General features: G+C 42.9%; 1 protein-coding gene across 1 annotated transcript; it reads right to left on the reverse strand.

The window, feature by feature from the left end:
* Positions 1 to 10,379: 10,379 nt before the first annotated feature.
* On the reverse strand, positions 10,380 to 17,504 carry LOC118230800 (actin-related protein 10-like). Its single transcript, XM_035424119.1, has 13 exons — positions 17,315 to 17,504; positions 16,055 to 16,127; positions 15,889 to 15,971; positions 15,301 to 15,409; positions 15,056 to 15,163; positions 14,528 to 14,595; positions 14,293 to 14,372; positions 13,937 to 13,972; positions 13,521 to 13,600; positions 13,267 to 13,340; positions 12,854 to 12,935; positions 11,465 to 11,666; positions 10,380 to 10,576 (listed from the first exon to the last, which is right to left on the reverse strand). Exons 1-13 carry the CDS (start codon positions 17,389 to 17,391, stop codon positions 10,395 to 10,397), a joined length of 1,254 nt encoding a protein of 417 aa, XP_035280010.1. The 5' UTR covers positions 17,392 to 17,504; the 3' UTR covers positions 10,380 to 10,394.
* Between the last annotated feature and the right edge of the window lie 336 nt (positions 17,505 to 17,840).

The following is a 17,840-nucleotide window of genomic DNA, read 5'->3' on the forward strand; positions in this document are numbered from 1 at the left end:
GCTCTGTAACTCTTCAGCAAGAGTTTTCAATGAGTTGACCCGCCTTCCAGGTGCAGACAGGAGTTTGTAGGTCAATGATGAGACAAGATGTCCTGTTTTCATCATCATGTCATTTTCTAATGCTGAAAACGGCACACTTATGGGGTGAAGAGGAATAAGCACTCAAAGTGAACTTCCATTGGTGACCTTGGGTCTTGGATATTGAAGAAAATTATTGATATAACACCGCCCAGAACAAAAAGTATGGTATTACTGGTGTGAAACAGGACCTTGGCTGGTCATTCAGGCACCTGTGTGAGTTGTGTAGCTCTCGGGCTGTAGTCATCAGGGCTTTCATGGGTCAACCATGGCCCCTAAACACCATTTTATTTTATCAACAACCTGACAAAATGGGACTACATGCCCCCAAAAGCCTTTTTAATCACAGGAAAAGTAGACAACATGCTGGGAAGATGCAGTCAAAAGAAGACAGCTTTTGTTTTGAATCTACTGCAGTCTTCTCCCTCTTAATGATTCAGACCATTTTGAGTACAGCCAATGACCCCTGAACTTTGCACCACAAATCAAACCTAATGGGCATACCCCACTGGGCAGCAAGAACAACTCTGAAGTGTAGAGTAACTTTCAGATGAACTGAAACAGTAAATATATACTTTAACTGTTACTTTTTATTTTTTGCAGGCGTATACCCTGGCAGCCAACCAGATAGCATGCAAGGACCCTGGCCTTGTTGCCAAGTATGGGGGTTGTGGGAGTGAGATTTATTTTTTTTAAAGGAAATTCAAACTCCAACCTGTTTCCCAGAGTCTCCGCCAATCCCAGCCTGGCTATGGCGTGGGTCAGCAGCCTGTTCCCATACAGCCACGGCATTCAATCAAACGAAGGGGCGACAGATTCCCAATGATGTGCATGGACTCCAAGCACCAGAAATGCGCAGCCTTGTTCCAGCAAGATTCCTGAACCAAAGCTCATCACTACTCATTTGTTTACAGTGGTCTTGACAGTTGCATTGTATGTTCTGTAACAGAATCTCACAGAGATTGATTAACAGGGTAAATCTGTGGCTCACTCTGCAAGGCAATTCATGGATTCCATCTACAGAGGGGTAGAAATTGCCAAACGATGAGCCAGAAATTTTTTTACCCCCGCTTTTTAGTGCAAAAGTGGGTAGTTATGCCACAGTGCCCCCTGAGTAGCATTAGCATTCACTTACTAGTCTTCTGCCCACTCTTGTGTCACAGGTGTGAGTGCGACACAAGGTCTGGTAAATTTGTTTAGCTTTACATTGGTTAGTGCAGGTTTGCCACCATATAGCTTCCTCTGCCAGAACCCAGGGCATGATGGAAAGTCTATAAGTGTAAGTGTATTTTTTATTGACTGTTGGAGCATGATGATATCAAACATCATGCTCCAACAGTCAGTGCTTCTCCCCATTATGTGTCACAGATGCAGGCTTTGTGTAGTCCTACAAATGAATGATGAAACTCAGTGGCACAGTCTCCTGAGTACATATCCCCCATACCCCCCCCCCCGAGTACAAATACGATTTTTTAATTGCATTTTCTTTAAACAACACTTACGGTTGTTCTGGAGGATAATGAGTCCTCTATGCTGTTCAGCAAGCTAGGGTATCTGTAATAACTAATTTTGATCCAAAACAAAGTGTTTTCTTATAGTGTTTTTGATAGCATGGATCATCACATTTTGGGTTTGGCTTTGTAATGGACCATGCTCTCCCGTTTCTCACAAATTTCTTGCATCAGAGAAAGCCTAATATGCAAGCCAAGGCCACCCACAATAATTTCTTCAATGGCTTCAAACCCCCGTCTACATTACAGTGTTGGAGTTCATCATTCAGCAGTTCCTCTTTGCAAAATCTCAAGGCTTAAACAGCTGCCCCTGGCTTGGGGATGTGAAATCAGCTGACAGGACCAGAGAAGAGCATGTGGCGGATGTGACATAAAGAGTGACCTCATCCAGCTGGCGCAGGCCCCACATCTAGTGATTACGGTCCTGCTGTCCAAAACATTTAAACAAAACCTTTGGCGAAGTGGATTGTTCAGTGAGAGACTCAGGCCCACACATCACCTTAATATCAAGGCCCATTAATTATGCTCTTTGTGGCAATAGAGGAAAACACACTGTTCTGTGTCAGTTTCCGTTTCAGTGCATAGCGCTAGTGTTTTTCAAAATTTCAGTTGCTTGGTGTGCTGTTATTTATTGCATCACAGTGGATGTTGATTCTGTCAAATAATGCTATTTCATATCCACCTCTATGAATTCAGTTATATTACAGTATTTACTTTCCACTGTTAACACTTCTCTGGGGTGAGTTAGTAAGCTATAATTTACATACTTGCTGTTTAAACACCTGGACAAATTTATTGAAGCTGTTTAGTTTAAGTATCTTGCTCAAGGGATAACTGCAGTATTCCAGCCACAATTTAAAGTTACAACATTCTGTCTATCTGCCTGACTCCCAAACGTCTACTCCAGACTTCTGACCCTTGACCCTGTTTGGCTCAAATCTCAGTCCACTCACGAGACTCAGCAAGATTTCGGATGGTTTTTAAATAGTTAGAACTCAGACTTTGTTTGAAAGCAAATGGAAACCATTATTGCAAAGTTTTGCCTGAATTCAGAAGGGTGTACACTAGCATTCACACAAGGCTGGGTACCGGGGCTGGGTACTGGAGCTTGGTATGTTAAGGGTACCAGTGCTATTATTGATAGCACCTACTACCTATCACACAAAAATGCCTCTTTTGCAACTCTCCAGAACTGTTATGTCTGAACCTTTTCTTATAATTCTCTAAGACAATTAGCGACCCGTGACTCAAACAAATCCCCATTGGTCCATCCTTCACGCCTGCATCACGCTCCCTGTGTCTCGAGGACAATTTGTGTGATTGATTCATAGAGTATGAAACAGCAAAGAGTATGAAATGGCAAATTGATGTTCTGCTATAAATTTTGGCTTCAACTGCTGCTTTTTTCACTGGCAAACCACCAGCAGAGCTATGCAGTTACTGCACTGGGGAACTGAACATTTTATACAGCTGACTGTATATGGACCACTGACACCAATCAGCTGGAGGAGTTACTATTACATAATGAGGTAGGAAAGGCTGTGCCGGCTGAACTCTTGCTCTGGCACCCTGCACCAGTGGAAGCATTATAGCCATAGTCACCACAGTCAGGGTCTATTCCAGTCTGTGGGGACATCACTGTACAGAGAGCTGGAGTTTTATCTGGAGGCGCCCCTCAGGGATCTTTCAGCAGTGTACCTGTTCCTACCCACTTAGACCTGCTAGCCCTTAGCCTTCACCCCAGGATCTCTTGTATGCATGGAAAGTAAATTTACAGCTTTTTGAGATTAGCTTCCTGATTGGTTCTAGTAAGTTTTAACCAGCGATATATAGATCAATAGTTTGCCTGAAATTTGCATCCACCAATTAGAGAACAACTTACACAAGATCAATATTTGAGAGAAGAAAATGACCATGGTCATAGTCATACCTCACATCAACCAGGTTGCTATCTATATTTGTAGACACGAACCTGTCTCCGGCTTGTGTAGCCTGCATAAATACAATTGTGTACCCTGCTACGACCGTGTTAACAAGTCTCCCCAAACCATTGCAATTCTCTCCTTACATTCAAGGAAAAACCCCAGGTCATTAAATAAAGACATAATCATTAAAAAGGGCAACAATGAATCCAGCTAGCACTAGCTCTGTAAGCATATCACAGTGGGTTAACCTTTGTAGCTGAGACACAAACTTGTTCCCCATGACATCGGCAATCCAACTATACAAAACACAATTACATGATTACAATGTGTCATGGACAAGCTAAGCTTTACATAATGCTTATCCAATTGGATGTTTTGCAACTGAACACTGTCTCTTTATCACACCTGCTGACTCCCTGTCAGCACAGTAAATAGTCTGTTTTACATTGGGGGTCTGATAAGAGGCAGACCTTCGTGACCTGCCCTACAACTGCAAGACCAGCAAGCCCTTAACCTGAACTTGCATCCCTGGCAGTGAGATTTTAGTGGGGTGAGGTGTTTAGGGAAGCACTGCATGCGCAGAACTGGGAAGATAAGCAGTGCATAAAAAGGTCATGCCTCTGGAAGGATGGTGTCTGCCATGCTCTGCACCTCTGTTCCAAATCTCTGCTGACAGCCCATGCTCAGGAATGCCCCAAGATGCTCCTGGAATCCGTGTGGGAGTCGAGTGTTTAACACAGAGATGAACACTCTACAGTCTCTCCAAATGAGGCAGGAACAACGAGGCCACTGGCTCCCGGGGGGCGGAGGGGGTGGAGGGGAGAAAGCTGCCTGAGAAGGATGTGTGTGGAGAGGAAGCCCCTCCTGCGTTTTCACTGAGATATTCTGGGGACCCATTTGCTCGCAAGGGCCCGGGGAGGAAATGACAAACAGACGAAAAATTCGCCTCACGGTGCCGTTCCCCCAGGTTGCCGCTGACGCAGCTCCAGGAACGCAGAACGGCACGGGAGCAGCACGCAGCGAGGCGCGTGAGAAAGCTACGGCAGTCACAGCCAGGGAACCGGGGACCGGCATAACCGGACACCGGCTAACGGCACCGGGTCAAACAAAAAACACACTGTGTGACGTGCCCTAATTTCTGTCCAGAGACAGAGGCTCGTTTGATAAGGAGGAGAAGAAAAAAGGGCGGATCTGTCCCTTTCAGCGAATTCACCTTCTGAAAGAGGCCTTTTGTCAAAACCCTGAATTCATACAAGACTCCAGAGAGATGTTTTGAAAATGAGATGAGCATTGACAAATGGGCCAGAGCTTCCGTGCAGTTTCCAGACAACTAATTATTACGAACAAGAAGAGCCCTCCTGGTGATGCTGGCATGTGATCTGTATTCACTGCATCCAATGGCAGTGGACCTGGTGCCATTGCTCTAGAAAAGTTTGCAGACACAGTTAATGGCAACAACCTGTACGGCAATAAAATGCTAATGGACACATTTTATACACCAGTCATTAATTACAGGTCAGTTAACCACAAAGAGGAGCCGCTTCTCCTCAGATACACATTCTACTGGTTAGTTTGGTGAGTGGGTGGGGAGGGGCTTTATTTGTCATTTTTTCTTGGACAATATTTTATTGGATAATTTTCATCAGAGAATGTCAGAGAATTTTTCTTTTTGATACCTTTTTTCAGAAGTGGAGTTGTGGGGATTGGTATGTGTATGGCTAGGCACAGCTGGAGAAATGAGGCAAACTGAAACAAAGTTAATATGTAATGTTGCAAGCAAGATGATTAGCTATGGCAGAGTAAAATATGGGTACAAAAAAGAAAATGAATTCACTGTAAAAAAAAATATTTGCGTATGAATAACATTTATTGCAAATTGCAAATTAGATTAAACTTATTTAATTTCATTTCAGTCGCACATCTTGCAGTTCAAATTTTGTCATAACCTTTGTATTTGGTCATAAGAATTCGACTGCTACTGGGTTGCGCTGTACGAAAGAGGTTAGGTTTCTCATCTCTGAGCCACACTCATTTATTAATACTCACAATAACCCAAAAATGTATAACATTAGCAAATAGAAATTTAAGCTTCAATAAGACAGAGCTAGCCATCTGTTTGCTACAGAGACTACCTGTGCTTGCACCCTTGTACAACCTGCCACCTAGCGGTGCTTTCAGAACACTTTGGTGCTTGTTCAGATTGCCATGACAACTGCAGCCTGACCTGTGGGGCCTGGCTGGGGACTTAACAGGAGGCGGAGACTTAATTCCAACACAGAGACCATCCACAACAAGCCCTCGCTTCTAATTTCCGGCTGATCAGGCTTAACTAAGGCAATGCACATTTAACATTAAAGGTTATTTTCTAAATGTTGATTTTTATGGCACTGTTTTCTCAGGTGAATCTGGCCTGGGCCTTTCTGTGGTGGAGTGTGCATGTTCTCCCCATGTCTGCATGGGTTTTCCTCTTGGTACTCCGGTTTCCTCCCACAGCCCAAAGACATGCAGGTAGGCTTATTGGAGGCCTTAAATTGCCCATAGGTATTAGTGTGTGAGTGAATGGTGTGTGTGCCCTGCGATAGAGCGGCAGCCTATCCATGGTGTATTCCTGCCTCTTGCCCAATGCACACTGGGAGAGGCTCCAGCACCCCCTGCAACCCTGCCTAGGACAAGCGGGTATAGATAATGGATGGATGGATATAAGATTTCCTCTATTATTGCATGTTTGTCACACAATGGTTTCAGATCTTTAGGCAAAATGTAATATTAGACGAAGGGAATCTGAGTAAACACAAAGCATTTAAGTACATAGCATAGTGCTGCTAAAGGTTGGGGCAACCAGTTATTAAGTTTTTTGGGAACAGTTACTTTTTCACATGGGTGATATGAATGTTTTATAACTTTTTTATTAAATAAATGAAATAATAATTACAAAAAATATGCTTTGTGTTTACTGTTTCCCTTTGTCTAATATTACATTTTGACTAAAGATCTGAAACCATTCAGTGTGACAAATAAGCAATAATAGAGGAAATCAGGAAGGGGGAAAATACTTTTTCACGACTCTATACTTGGCAAAATGAAAAAATAGGTCTATCAGATTTAAGCAGCCCTTAAAATGGACATATTGTACTGAATTGTAATAAAATTTCATTGATTTTCATGGTTGGATCTGAACCTGGTCCCTAGTGTTTATAACCTGTATCACGTCTACTATCTTCAAATGCACTGAATAAAAATCTGGCCATCCGAACATTTGTACACCAAGGTTCTTCTAATGATAAACCTTTAAAAAATCATTGACATCCCATGAAAAAGACATCAAAACTATGTTGGCACAAGCAAGACCGTCCACTCCCATAGCACAATCTCACAAGCGTTTGTTTTGTAATTTGGTAGTACTTGCGTGCTTCAGGACTACTTGGCAGCATTAAGAGGTCAAGCACATTTAACTTGCCTCGAGGGAATTTCACTGAAAAATAACCCAGTTGTTATGACTTTCCATTTCAGTGAGAGGATGAAATATTTTTTTACATTATTGGGAGCTATTACACTATTACACAACAAATCCCTGGGAAAGTTTTTGCTTGGACTTACAGGTATTAACTTACACATTAGGTAGATGACTTTTCATTCAAACCATATGTTTTCAGATTCTTAATGAGACTAATCAAACACTCTCCTGGTATTTAACATTTTCATGGAGCCATTCGGGATGAGAAAACAGTCCACAGTGTGGCTCTCCAGTCCACCTCCTTAAATGCGCTAGACCACACTATGCAGTATGTGGCCCCTTTGTGTTTTTGAAGACTGAAATGAAAGGGACACCTTCCATCACAAGAGGAAAAAAACACAAGCGCATAGTAGTGTAGTTGTTATGCAAGCTTGCACTGTAACAAACTAGCTGTCTCCGTTGCAATAGTTAGTGCAGGATAGTTAGTCCATGTGCAGGGTCCAAATGTTTTTTGTTTAGTATTATAGTATTAGAGTACGTCCCTAACTACTAGGTGAGCGCACACACTTCAGCAACAGTGCCCCCTTCACAGGCTATTAGTTGCCTGGCGACCAGGCTGATGATTCTAATGTGTGGAAAAAAGAAGAGGGGAAAATATATACATACAAAACACTATTCATGTATTTTCTTGGTCTTGAATGTACATTTTATGCCTGCAATGTTTCTCTACAGTCCTGAACAGCCACTTCTCAGTACTGGCACTGCTGTTATACAGCCCTCAGCATCAAACAAGCCAATATTATAAACAAAGCTTTCTGTAAATAGGAAACTCAAATTCAAAGCTATCGCTTCAAATTTCAATAATCATTTCACAGAATGTTTCCTTCTTTGCTTTACACCTCAGAGGAGTCTGGGCAGTCATTATGCTGCCCCCTACTGTACAGTGTCTTCACTGCAAGTGTGAGAACTACTGTCCTTTTCCAAACTTAAGATAAGGAAGCTTATCTTATCATATGCATCCTTATGTCACAGAACACTGGTGGTGTACTGCATATATTAAATGTATATCAGGTGAAATGGGAACAGTTAACACAATCACATTCTTTAAAGCAGAGCAGAAAGTCTACACTTTCTTATGCATTCTTTTCACTTTATTCAGATGGGAAAAGCAGAAATGGTTCCATACAAAGGGACCACATTTCAGGAAGTGCCACGGCTGGGAATTTAGCCCCCAGCTGAAAAGAAGGATTTGTGTATTGAGAGTCGGCTGTCACACAACTTGCACAATCGTATCTTTCACAGTAATTACTCCAAAACAGGTGGCTTTTTGGTGAAAATGCCTACCTACTCACCTAATCATATCGCAGTTTAAATGGCTTACTAATCCCTCCCTCTAGACCTCAGCTGATGTGTTATGAGCATTCTGTCGGAAAATGGCTGCCATGACTCCCCAAGGCTGGATGGCTGCCATGACTCCCCAAGCATATCTTAGCCTCTACATGGGTAGAGGCTAAGATATGCTTCCCTGGCTTCACGAGAAAGTGTTTCGACATCCTACCATGAAAGTTGAAAAATAAATGCTTACATTTCTCTATTACAGTGTGTAGGAAATACATTTTAACCACCAAATTGCAAAACCACAGTTGGAAAAATAAAAACCCAGACACTTGTTTACTTAAACACGCGCTAGGCTCTAATCTTTCTCGACACTGGTCTCTTGATTTATTTATTGGAAGCAGATGGGACCCCCATTAGGAAATACCATGCACATCTCACCCAGGGAGAGAATGGGACTTACTGTGGTAATCGTGTTTATTTATTCTAGTTATGCAAGAGCTAATCATCCCTCACGCCAAGGAATCAAAGATGGGCCCCAAAAATGCTGCACCCCTCCAGGCGGTCCAGATGTTAGACCTTTGAAAGGGGCCCTAAAACTTGCTTTGTTCTTCCCTGTTTTGTTTTCTTGGGACATGACACCATGTCCTGAGACATCCTTTCCAGCAGACAGTGAGAAAAAGCTTGACAGCCAAAGCTTCACACGAAGCATGGAGTGTGTTGGCGCACATATCCCAGAATTCCTTTGGATGATATCAGCTCTGGAGGTGGTGAGGCCAGGCTATATATGTATGTATGTATGTATGCATGTAAATATTTGGACCGTGACAAATATTTCTTTTTGATGTGCTGGAGTATAGTGTCACTGTTCAAATACTTACACACTGCACTGCTTTCAAACTGGTTTGTTTATTCAAAATCCACACAAAACTAGGTACTGACTGCAATTTTACAAAAGTACAAAACTGTAACTCCGAAAGGTGTAAGTGCCAAAACTGTGTTTTTACCAATGGACAACACAAAGACAATAAGAATGAATCAGAATGTTTACGCATTTTATTTTTCAATATTAGAGATGACATAAATATGAGTGCATGACAGACAACTGGTGCGTAAACTGCTGAACCATTAAAAAAAAAAACCTAATGGTTTGAGGTGATTTTAACATATCAACCTTTTACTTCTGCAAGTAAATAAAAGCAAATAAATAACAGGTGCATCTGTGGTCCTTTCACGCAAAGAACGATCCAATATGGTTCTTTGCAAAAATCAAGTTATGTTTCTTTTATCAGTAACGACATCATACTGTAAATATAAAGAAAAGGCAATGCAATGAATCCCATACTGAAACATACAGACACCTGTACTGCATTATTATTTTATACAGTTTAATCAATGCCTTCCTCAAAGGCCTCTGGGAATGGCAGCAACCCAACACCACCCTTGTACACAGCTGCTTCTACCCTCTGAAATCAAACACCAATAGGTCTGGGTGTATGGGCTCAGCACCTCTTTAACAGCCTCTCATAATGGTTCAGTCAAACTTTTTTTTTTTTTTTTTTTTTTTTTTTTTAAGTTGTGGCTCTGTACATGGCATTCACAAGAAAAATACCAGGAACTCTACACTGCGTGGTAGTGTCATGAAGGTAGCCTTCCCTATTGCAATGAGCAGTGTTAATAACAATGTTACACAGGTACGGTGATGTAGGCATGACAGCTGTTGCAAGGGTCTGAGGTATGGGGGCAGGACTGGGGGAGAGGCCTGAGAGATACAGGTGTATGTAGCTTGGGAACAGGTTTGAGGGACAGAGTGGGTGACCAATAGGAGTGTAGCTGGAGAAGGGGTTAGAGAAACAGAAGTATATCTGGGTAGGTCTGATGGACTTGGGTAGGGATCAGTCATATATGGGGTGTGGTTAGGCGGGAGGGGGGTTCTGGGAATAGGCGCTTCTGGAGGAGGAGAAACAGCTTAGGCCCGAGTAGGTGGGAGGGGCATACGTCAGTTTCACCGCAGCCGCGGGGACGGTGGCCAGGGGGCGGAGCAGAAAGTGCAAAGGTCAGTGAAAAAGCTGTATAGGGGGGGGGGGGGCTTCACTTCTCTGTGGAGAAAGCTCTCTTCATGAGCGGGGGCGGGGTCTTGCCGGCGTCGTACAAGGACTCCGGGGGCGGGGCGCTCAGGCTGCACCAGTCCGGGATGCGGCCCGTCTGATTGTAGTAGTCTCGGGACACCGACCGGCTCCCCAGGATGTCCTGCAGGGCCCCGAATATTGCACCTGTCGGGGCGGGAGGGACCGGTCAGGTGATCTCCCAACAACACCGGGGTCAAGCGCACGACAGCACTGCCCATCAGTACAGAACAGAACAAGACAGCTCCGCATAAAGAATTAGCCTCCAGCGCTCTCGGACAGCAGACCATGACGACAAACAACACCGCCTCGGTTTGACAGATGGTCTCCATTCTGGCCTTCAGGGTTTAAAAGAGAATAACACTGGGCTTAAACGGTTAGTTAAATGTCCAGTTGCAAGCACAGCAAAGCTATAATATTTGGATAACATCTGTTTGAAGATAAGGAAGCCCAAGGGAAGGGGAAAAAAAAAAAAAAAAAAAAACTACAAAACCATAATAACTATCAGAGCTGGAGTCCAAATACAGCTGGAACAAGTTAAGCTTCCCAAATGAAATAATTAAGTTCAGAGCTTCAGAAAGTTCTCCCCTTCAGCCCCGAGGCCTTCCATGGCTGCACACGGGCAGATCTGCTCACAGATGTCCGAGTGCGTCGACGTTCCCTCCTTCACTCGTAACCCTGACCGCAAACCCAACCCTTACCTCAGGCTACCCTTCAGTGTGTGAGACATTTTTATGCTACACACTGTATTCATTTGAATATGGTGCGGTTGGGAACATTTCAATAACTGTAATGCATACGTGTTTCACCTTTACCGTAGTACCGTTTTGAACTGTCCAGGGACTACAATGAAAATTAGCCTCCGGCAATGCTATCGCACCACGCCGAATTCACTGGCACGCGTGGGAAAAACCCGAACATCGTCGCTATAGATAACTAGATAAATAGCCTTCCACCCTAAACTTTAATGGAAATGCACAAACGGGGATTTTACTGGATGCAGGGCAAGTCAGTGGGCCCGGGGATGTCACTCACCTCCCAGCCAGGCGGTGCAGTTGGGCTTGGCGGGCGGGCTGTGCACGCGGAAGGTCTTGGTGGACAGGGCCTGCTGGTATCGCGGCTTCTCCGCCAGGTGGCGTATCTCGGCCAGCAGGCGGTGCATGAAGCCCGGCAGCATGGCCGTGCCCCCGATCACCACCAGGTTCTCCGACAGGGTCTTACGGGTGTCGATCGGGCACTGACATCAAAGTCACAATGTTATTTAAGAAAAAATAAGTGTAATACCAATAAGAACAACAACAGGAATAAAAACAAGAATAGAAAGAAAGATCATTAATTGAAGATCATTATATTACTTCTACATAACAATAGAAAACTCTTTATCAAGGACTTATATGTATATTTATATTATTAAAAAAACAAAATCATTGCAAAAAAAAAAAAAAAAATACAATAAAGCAATAACACATTAACAGATGCTGAAATCTCTCCCTGAAATCTTTCTCTCTTCTGAAAGTTGTTGCCTTAGAAAACTTTCTGGGCAAATATCCAAAACCACAATAAAATAACACTAATCCCACAGTCTATTGAACCATAGATGCATGTGAATTGAGGAAATCCCTGAAAGCAACAGGATGACAGAGTCATTCCCACAGCTCCTTACTGCTGCCCAGGTCATGAACTTCAACATCTGTCACTCTACGGGATTCTGGGTAAAACTGCTTAAGGCATAAACAATTAGGGCTAGATGTACGTACATAAAACCTGCAGTGCAAAATCTGGCCTGACGAGGGTATGTTGGTGTGTAAATTAACATCTTATTTACTAATGCAACAGCTAATTACACAATCAGCGAATGGTACTGCCTAATAGTTTTGCAAATGAAGCAGAGCTTTAAACACGCTGTTCAAAAAACTCCAAAAAACTATCTTGAAACTAGTTGCAAAAAACTTAGCAAATCAGGCCCTTAATGTCTCTCATAACTCTCACACGCACTCACTCATCCATGACCGCACATACACACGCATGCATATGCATGCACGCACACGCACGCACACACGCATGCACACGCACGCACATGCACGCACTCACACGCAGAAACAGAAGCTCAGAGACTCTTGCACTGAGGGCTTTCTGCTCTGGAGACGCTCAGCACTGAGCTCCAATCAAAGGCGGGGCTTTTTGTGAGCCGTCCCCCTCAACCCCATAGTCAAAAACAGCAGCATACAGGCAACTTATGAGCACCCAGAAGTACGCTTCAGCTCGCTGGAGGGAATTCTCAGAACTAATTTGTGGACAGAAACTTACTTTATTAAATGAAAAGTGCCATTACACATTTTTCACTCAAACAAAATATAAATGATATGACACATGTTAATTATTAATTGTGTTCAGATACGCGCTAATTACAATACTACGTCTTACCTTGACCAGAGCGTCCAGCATTAGGGTTGCCACTGACTTCTCCTCATTGTCCTGCTCAAACAGCATCTCAATGACAGAGTCCCTTCAAATATAAAACCAAATCACAGTCAGCACAGAGACAAGCCTAGGGGGAATTTATGAAACAGGCAATAATTACAGTTATTATTATTTGACTACGCGTCAGTTGCTGAGTAACACTTTCACATGAATTCTAGGAAAATCCAAAGCAAACAAAAGGCACAAACAAGATGTATCACAGACCTAGCCGTGATTATGCACAGAGGAGGAAATTACTTTAACGATAACCTTTTTCACTTCCCCTGAAGAAAACAAAGCAACCGTGAGAGCGGCGTGACTCAGCAACGCGTCAATACAACATTTGCACTGCAAGAACTGCTGGGGGAGGCAGTCACCTGATCGAACCCTTGATGTGGAGGATCTTCTCTCCGTCTAATGGATATTCCACATCTGGGGGCGGGTCTGGACGCTATAAACCACAAATAATGCTTTACACCATAAACCACACTGTTGTTGTAATCACAGTGCACCGCGGATCTCTATACTAGAGATCAGCAGGAGGAGCATCTGAGAATAACTGCTCTAGTGTGGCTCAGCTGGCAGAAGCGTGACTCATGCTCTGTAATGCAGCTCAAGGTGCAATCCAAACCTCTGCTGTGCCCTCCAGGTTGAACTTGGCCTCCTGGATCTTCAGCCCTCTCTGCAGGTCACTGACAAAACAGGTCCTGACTGCAACAAGACAAACGGAACTCAACAGTCGAACGAGGCTCTATTTTTAATGCCAATCTCCAATGTATTCTCCGAAGAAAATGCAGGTTGTTATAAATGGACCGGATCTTCAAACAGGAAAACAAATCAAAAAGGCTTTATGGAATAGTATGACGCTTGAAGATTTATTCTTCTTTTAATAGTATGCTTGTTCAGCAGTTTGCACAAAGAAAATAAAAGCCCAAAGCAGAGGAATATGTAAGAGAGGTACAAGAGGTCCAGTAAGCACCGGCATGTGAATAAACAATTCAGACTTCATTTCACATCTTAAGCTGTGATTCTTCCCAGTATACCTACCTTTGATATCTTCCACGACATCTTCTTGAACATTTCCTGGGAAAACACAAACGGTTATCATTGTTATATAAAAACAACTTCAGCATCAAATCACCCATAACACATATGTTAATAATCCTTTACATGTGAAAAACAACCACCACCACTGACTGGCTAAACAAACTGAGTGGTGATAGATGCAGTCTGTAGAAGTGGGCCGATGTGTAATAGGGTCAACTGCAATAATTTAACCATTCCATAAAGCCAACTGCTACTCAATCACAGCTGTGACACAACGTTATGGCATATAGTGGGGCAGGAGGGGCCAGTCTACAACATGCCAGTCTGAAACAGGGTCACCGTCAGAGGGGACTCACCAATGACTGCAGGCAGACTCTGACCGGTGCTGGAGTCTGTGTCCACTGTACACTGTTCCACAAGCTGTGTCTCCAACTCTCTGTAGAGTTCACATATGCACAGACAGGCCCACACAGAAACAGACAGAAAGACGAACACACACACATACACAACATCGGCGAAGAGGTTGGTTTCTCATAGGGTTTTAGTTATGCGAGATATGGAACTGGTTGTAGTTGCTGTTCAGGCACTCACTTGTGAATCGCTTTCCCTGCCAAAGGTAGGGCCTCCCAGGCAGAGAGGATGGGGATTCCCTCGTACACCTGCTTACCATTAAGGAGAATGCTCCCTCAAACCGGGACACATAGAATTCTGCACCCATTTCAAACACTTTTCACCTCATGTTCATAGCTGTAATACCAACTATTCAACAGTGTTGGCTGGAGTTAAGCCAACTTTACTTCTGCAGATTTAATGCACTAGAAATCTGACACCAAAAAACGATGAGGATAACTGAAACCATAACTTAAGACTATGAAAGTAAATATTTTTTTGCCAACAGGTCCATCAAAGAATGTCAAAACCACTACATTACTTTTTTTTAAAAAACAGTGTTGATTGATGAGCTGAATTTCACCTTTAGAATGTTTCAAAAAATATCTTTGAAAGTGACCTTAAGGATTCCTGTCAAGGCTAATTTTCCCTGTCATTTTAATTGGTGTATTTTGTTGCCAACTCCATTAATTTGAAAACCCATCAATCCGTCTCTCCAGTTAAGGATACGGGCAGGACCAAGGTCTCCGTGTACCCACAATCCATCACGAGCGCAGAGTTGATGCCTAGGGTCATAACGGACATGAGGTGGCTGGGGGCGAAGAGCACTGAGGGAACCTGAGGAGGTGAGGGAAGCGTAATGGATCAAGACCGTACCCTTCCTGCCGATTGCATAAACCCCACCCACATTAGACGAGCCACACCCACAAGAGAAAACCCCAATCCCAAGGCAAACAATGCATTCAATCCTGTACCTCAAAGTGCTTGAAGAAGACCTTGGTGAGGGTCTCTCTGAAATGTGAAGGGCAGAGGATGGACTCAATGATGACCACACGCCGGTCCCGTGGATTCACAAGCAGGTGTCTGTAGTGAAGGGGATCCATCAAACCATTCTCAGTAAAGGTGGTAACAGTGCACATTGCAAAACATACTACAAACAGACACTTGTGATGGTATCTTAGAGTGCCAGTAAGGGAAGAGATTAACACAACTCCAAGGTCCTTGATGTGCTTCTTGTGTTTTTCATAATAGAGGGGAGCAGTTTGCACTCAACTTCCAAAAATGTACTGCCCAATTATTTTATGCCATAGCAAATTAAGAAGAGGACACTTTATAATAAGCACTTGGTTGCTGAACAGATGACCACACATTTTTTCCTTTAAAAATGTTTAACAAATTATTCAAATTATTATTTATTATTATTTTAAAAGTTATTGTGAGTAGTATTTGAGAGAAGAGTATTTAGTACAGCTCAGCACTTGAGCCTGTCCTGTATGTTTAAAAGGGCTAAAGGCTGTATATGTATAAGAAAGAAAATGACTGAGAGGCAGAGGGGTTGATACCTGAAGTACAGCATGTGGATAAATTCCTTAAGATTGGAGAAGAGCTCTTCTGTGTTGATATTGAATTGAACCACTCGGATGGGCTGTGTGATACAAGATAATAATTACTTTGGCCTCAGCTCATGAGTTGACATTATATAAAATACAGGTCAAAGCCCTGATTTACCTGTTGGACCCCTGGCCTCTGGATCTCACTGGGAATGATACATCGGGGTCCTGTCTCTCCGGCAAATCCACACCTGTACAAAGCACACATTTCTTAGAAAGATGCAGTACATCGTAGTGTCTAACTTTTGTTTCAACATGGAGTGTATAAACATTAACCTGTGCAGATAGGGAAGCTTTTAGGAGTGACTCCAGGTACTCCCAATTAACTCCTAATTATGACAATTGGCCAATCAGAAGCTTGTAAAAAGTCATTGCATCAATTTCTGGAATTTTCCAGACTGTTTAAAGAGATAGTAAACATTTGACCCACTAGAATACTGATATAGTAGATTAAAGTTGAAATAAATCTGTCTCTAATCGATTGTTTTTGTTGTCAAATTACCACTGATGTGAACAAAGTAGATTCCCTAACTGACTTGCCAATAGAAATGTTTGTTAACATGAAGATGACGGACTTTGAGAGCGGCTTAATAAAGGGTCAATTGTTTTATTGTTGATAATAGCGGCGACGTCAGATCGAAAAGGTTCCACCAATAAAAATTTGCCTTGTGCCTTGTATCCACAGGACAGCGACGTTCGGGTGACAGTCACACCGTACCGCTGCTGTGATCTGAAATGCTTCTCTGTGCTTCAGGCCTTTGATTCCACAATATGTCATGTCTCATATTACACACTGGGTCTTCATCGAGACTTTGCTTTAAACTCCATGTCTTTGTTTCATCCTGCACTGATGCAAATGCAATGCATTTAGCCTACACCGAATACTTTGACTCGGCAATTTCAAGATCCTATTTACAAAAATGCGTTTCCTAGGCTTAGGTAGTTAGCTACAGCAGATTATATCTGTCAAAATAAAGCAGCTTCTGTCTAGAGGAGCCTACGTAAAAACTGCCGACAGAAGCAATTATGTTACAGTCACTGTACACACCCATTAGAAGGCCAGAATCATAGTATTCTTGCTGTACCCATAAGCAATACAGCACGTCCCATTTCGCTTTATCTGGTCACCTTAGGCGCGATACGACAAGGAAACGTGCAACATATTTAGCAGTCTTAATGTACGATGTCAGCCGGGGGGACGGCTATAGTGCAAGCCAATAATTGGACTTGTGAAAAAAGGTTGCCAACCATGAGATGCCAGCAGGACTGACTGTAAGGCGCACTACATTAGCATTAGCTATGGTTAGCAAACGACGCCATGAGCAAGCCAGCTCAAACAGACGAATAGCATAGGTAACTAGAAAATAAATCTACTCACTTTGTGTAGGCTGCTCCTAAATCAATAACTACTGCAGTTTTCTCCCCTCCACTCCCAAGACCCTCAAACAACGGCATAGTTACTGATCTTCACAAATTCCAGACCAACATATAAAATTAAAATGTTTGACAACAAGCTCAACCCTGCAGCAGGGGTGGGGCGTAGAGATGGGTCCTTGCTGAATATCAGTATGCTGTCTCACAAAATAGCCTGAATAACAGGAAACGACAACACTCGTCCTTGCCGGTATGTATGTTATAAATATATTTATTTCTACAATGAGTATGTATATATACATTGCCATAATACAAATGGCCGTTTTTTACGAATAAATTAGTTTAAGATTTTACAATTGAAAATCAGGTAATAAAAAGGCCAGCTCTCATAGTGCAAGATGATCAAGATCTCCAAGATCTTGCCTTGGCAAATATTTTGTGAATTTTGCGTCGAAACATTGAACAAAGATGTGTGAGTTGCCATTAGATGTGCCACTCCTCTTGTGGCACTCCTTAGATGTGCCAACTCC

The sequence above is a fragment of the Anguilla anguilla genome, chromosome 6 (genome assembly GCF_013347855.1).
Source record: "Anguilla anguilla isolate fAngAng1 chromosome 6, fAngAng1.pri, whole genome shotgun sequence".
Taxonomy (NCBI): Eukaryota; Metazoa; Chordata; class Actinopteri; order Anguilliformes; family Anguillidae; genus Anguilla; species Anguilla anguilla.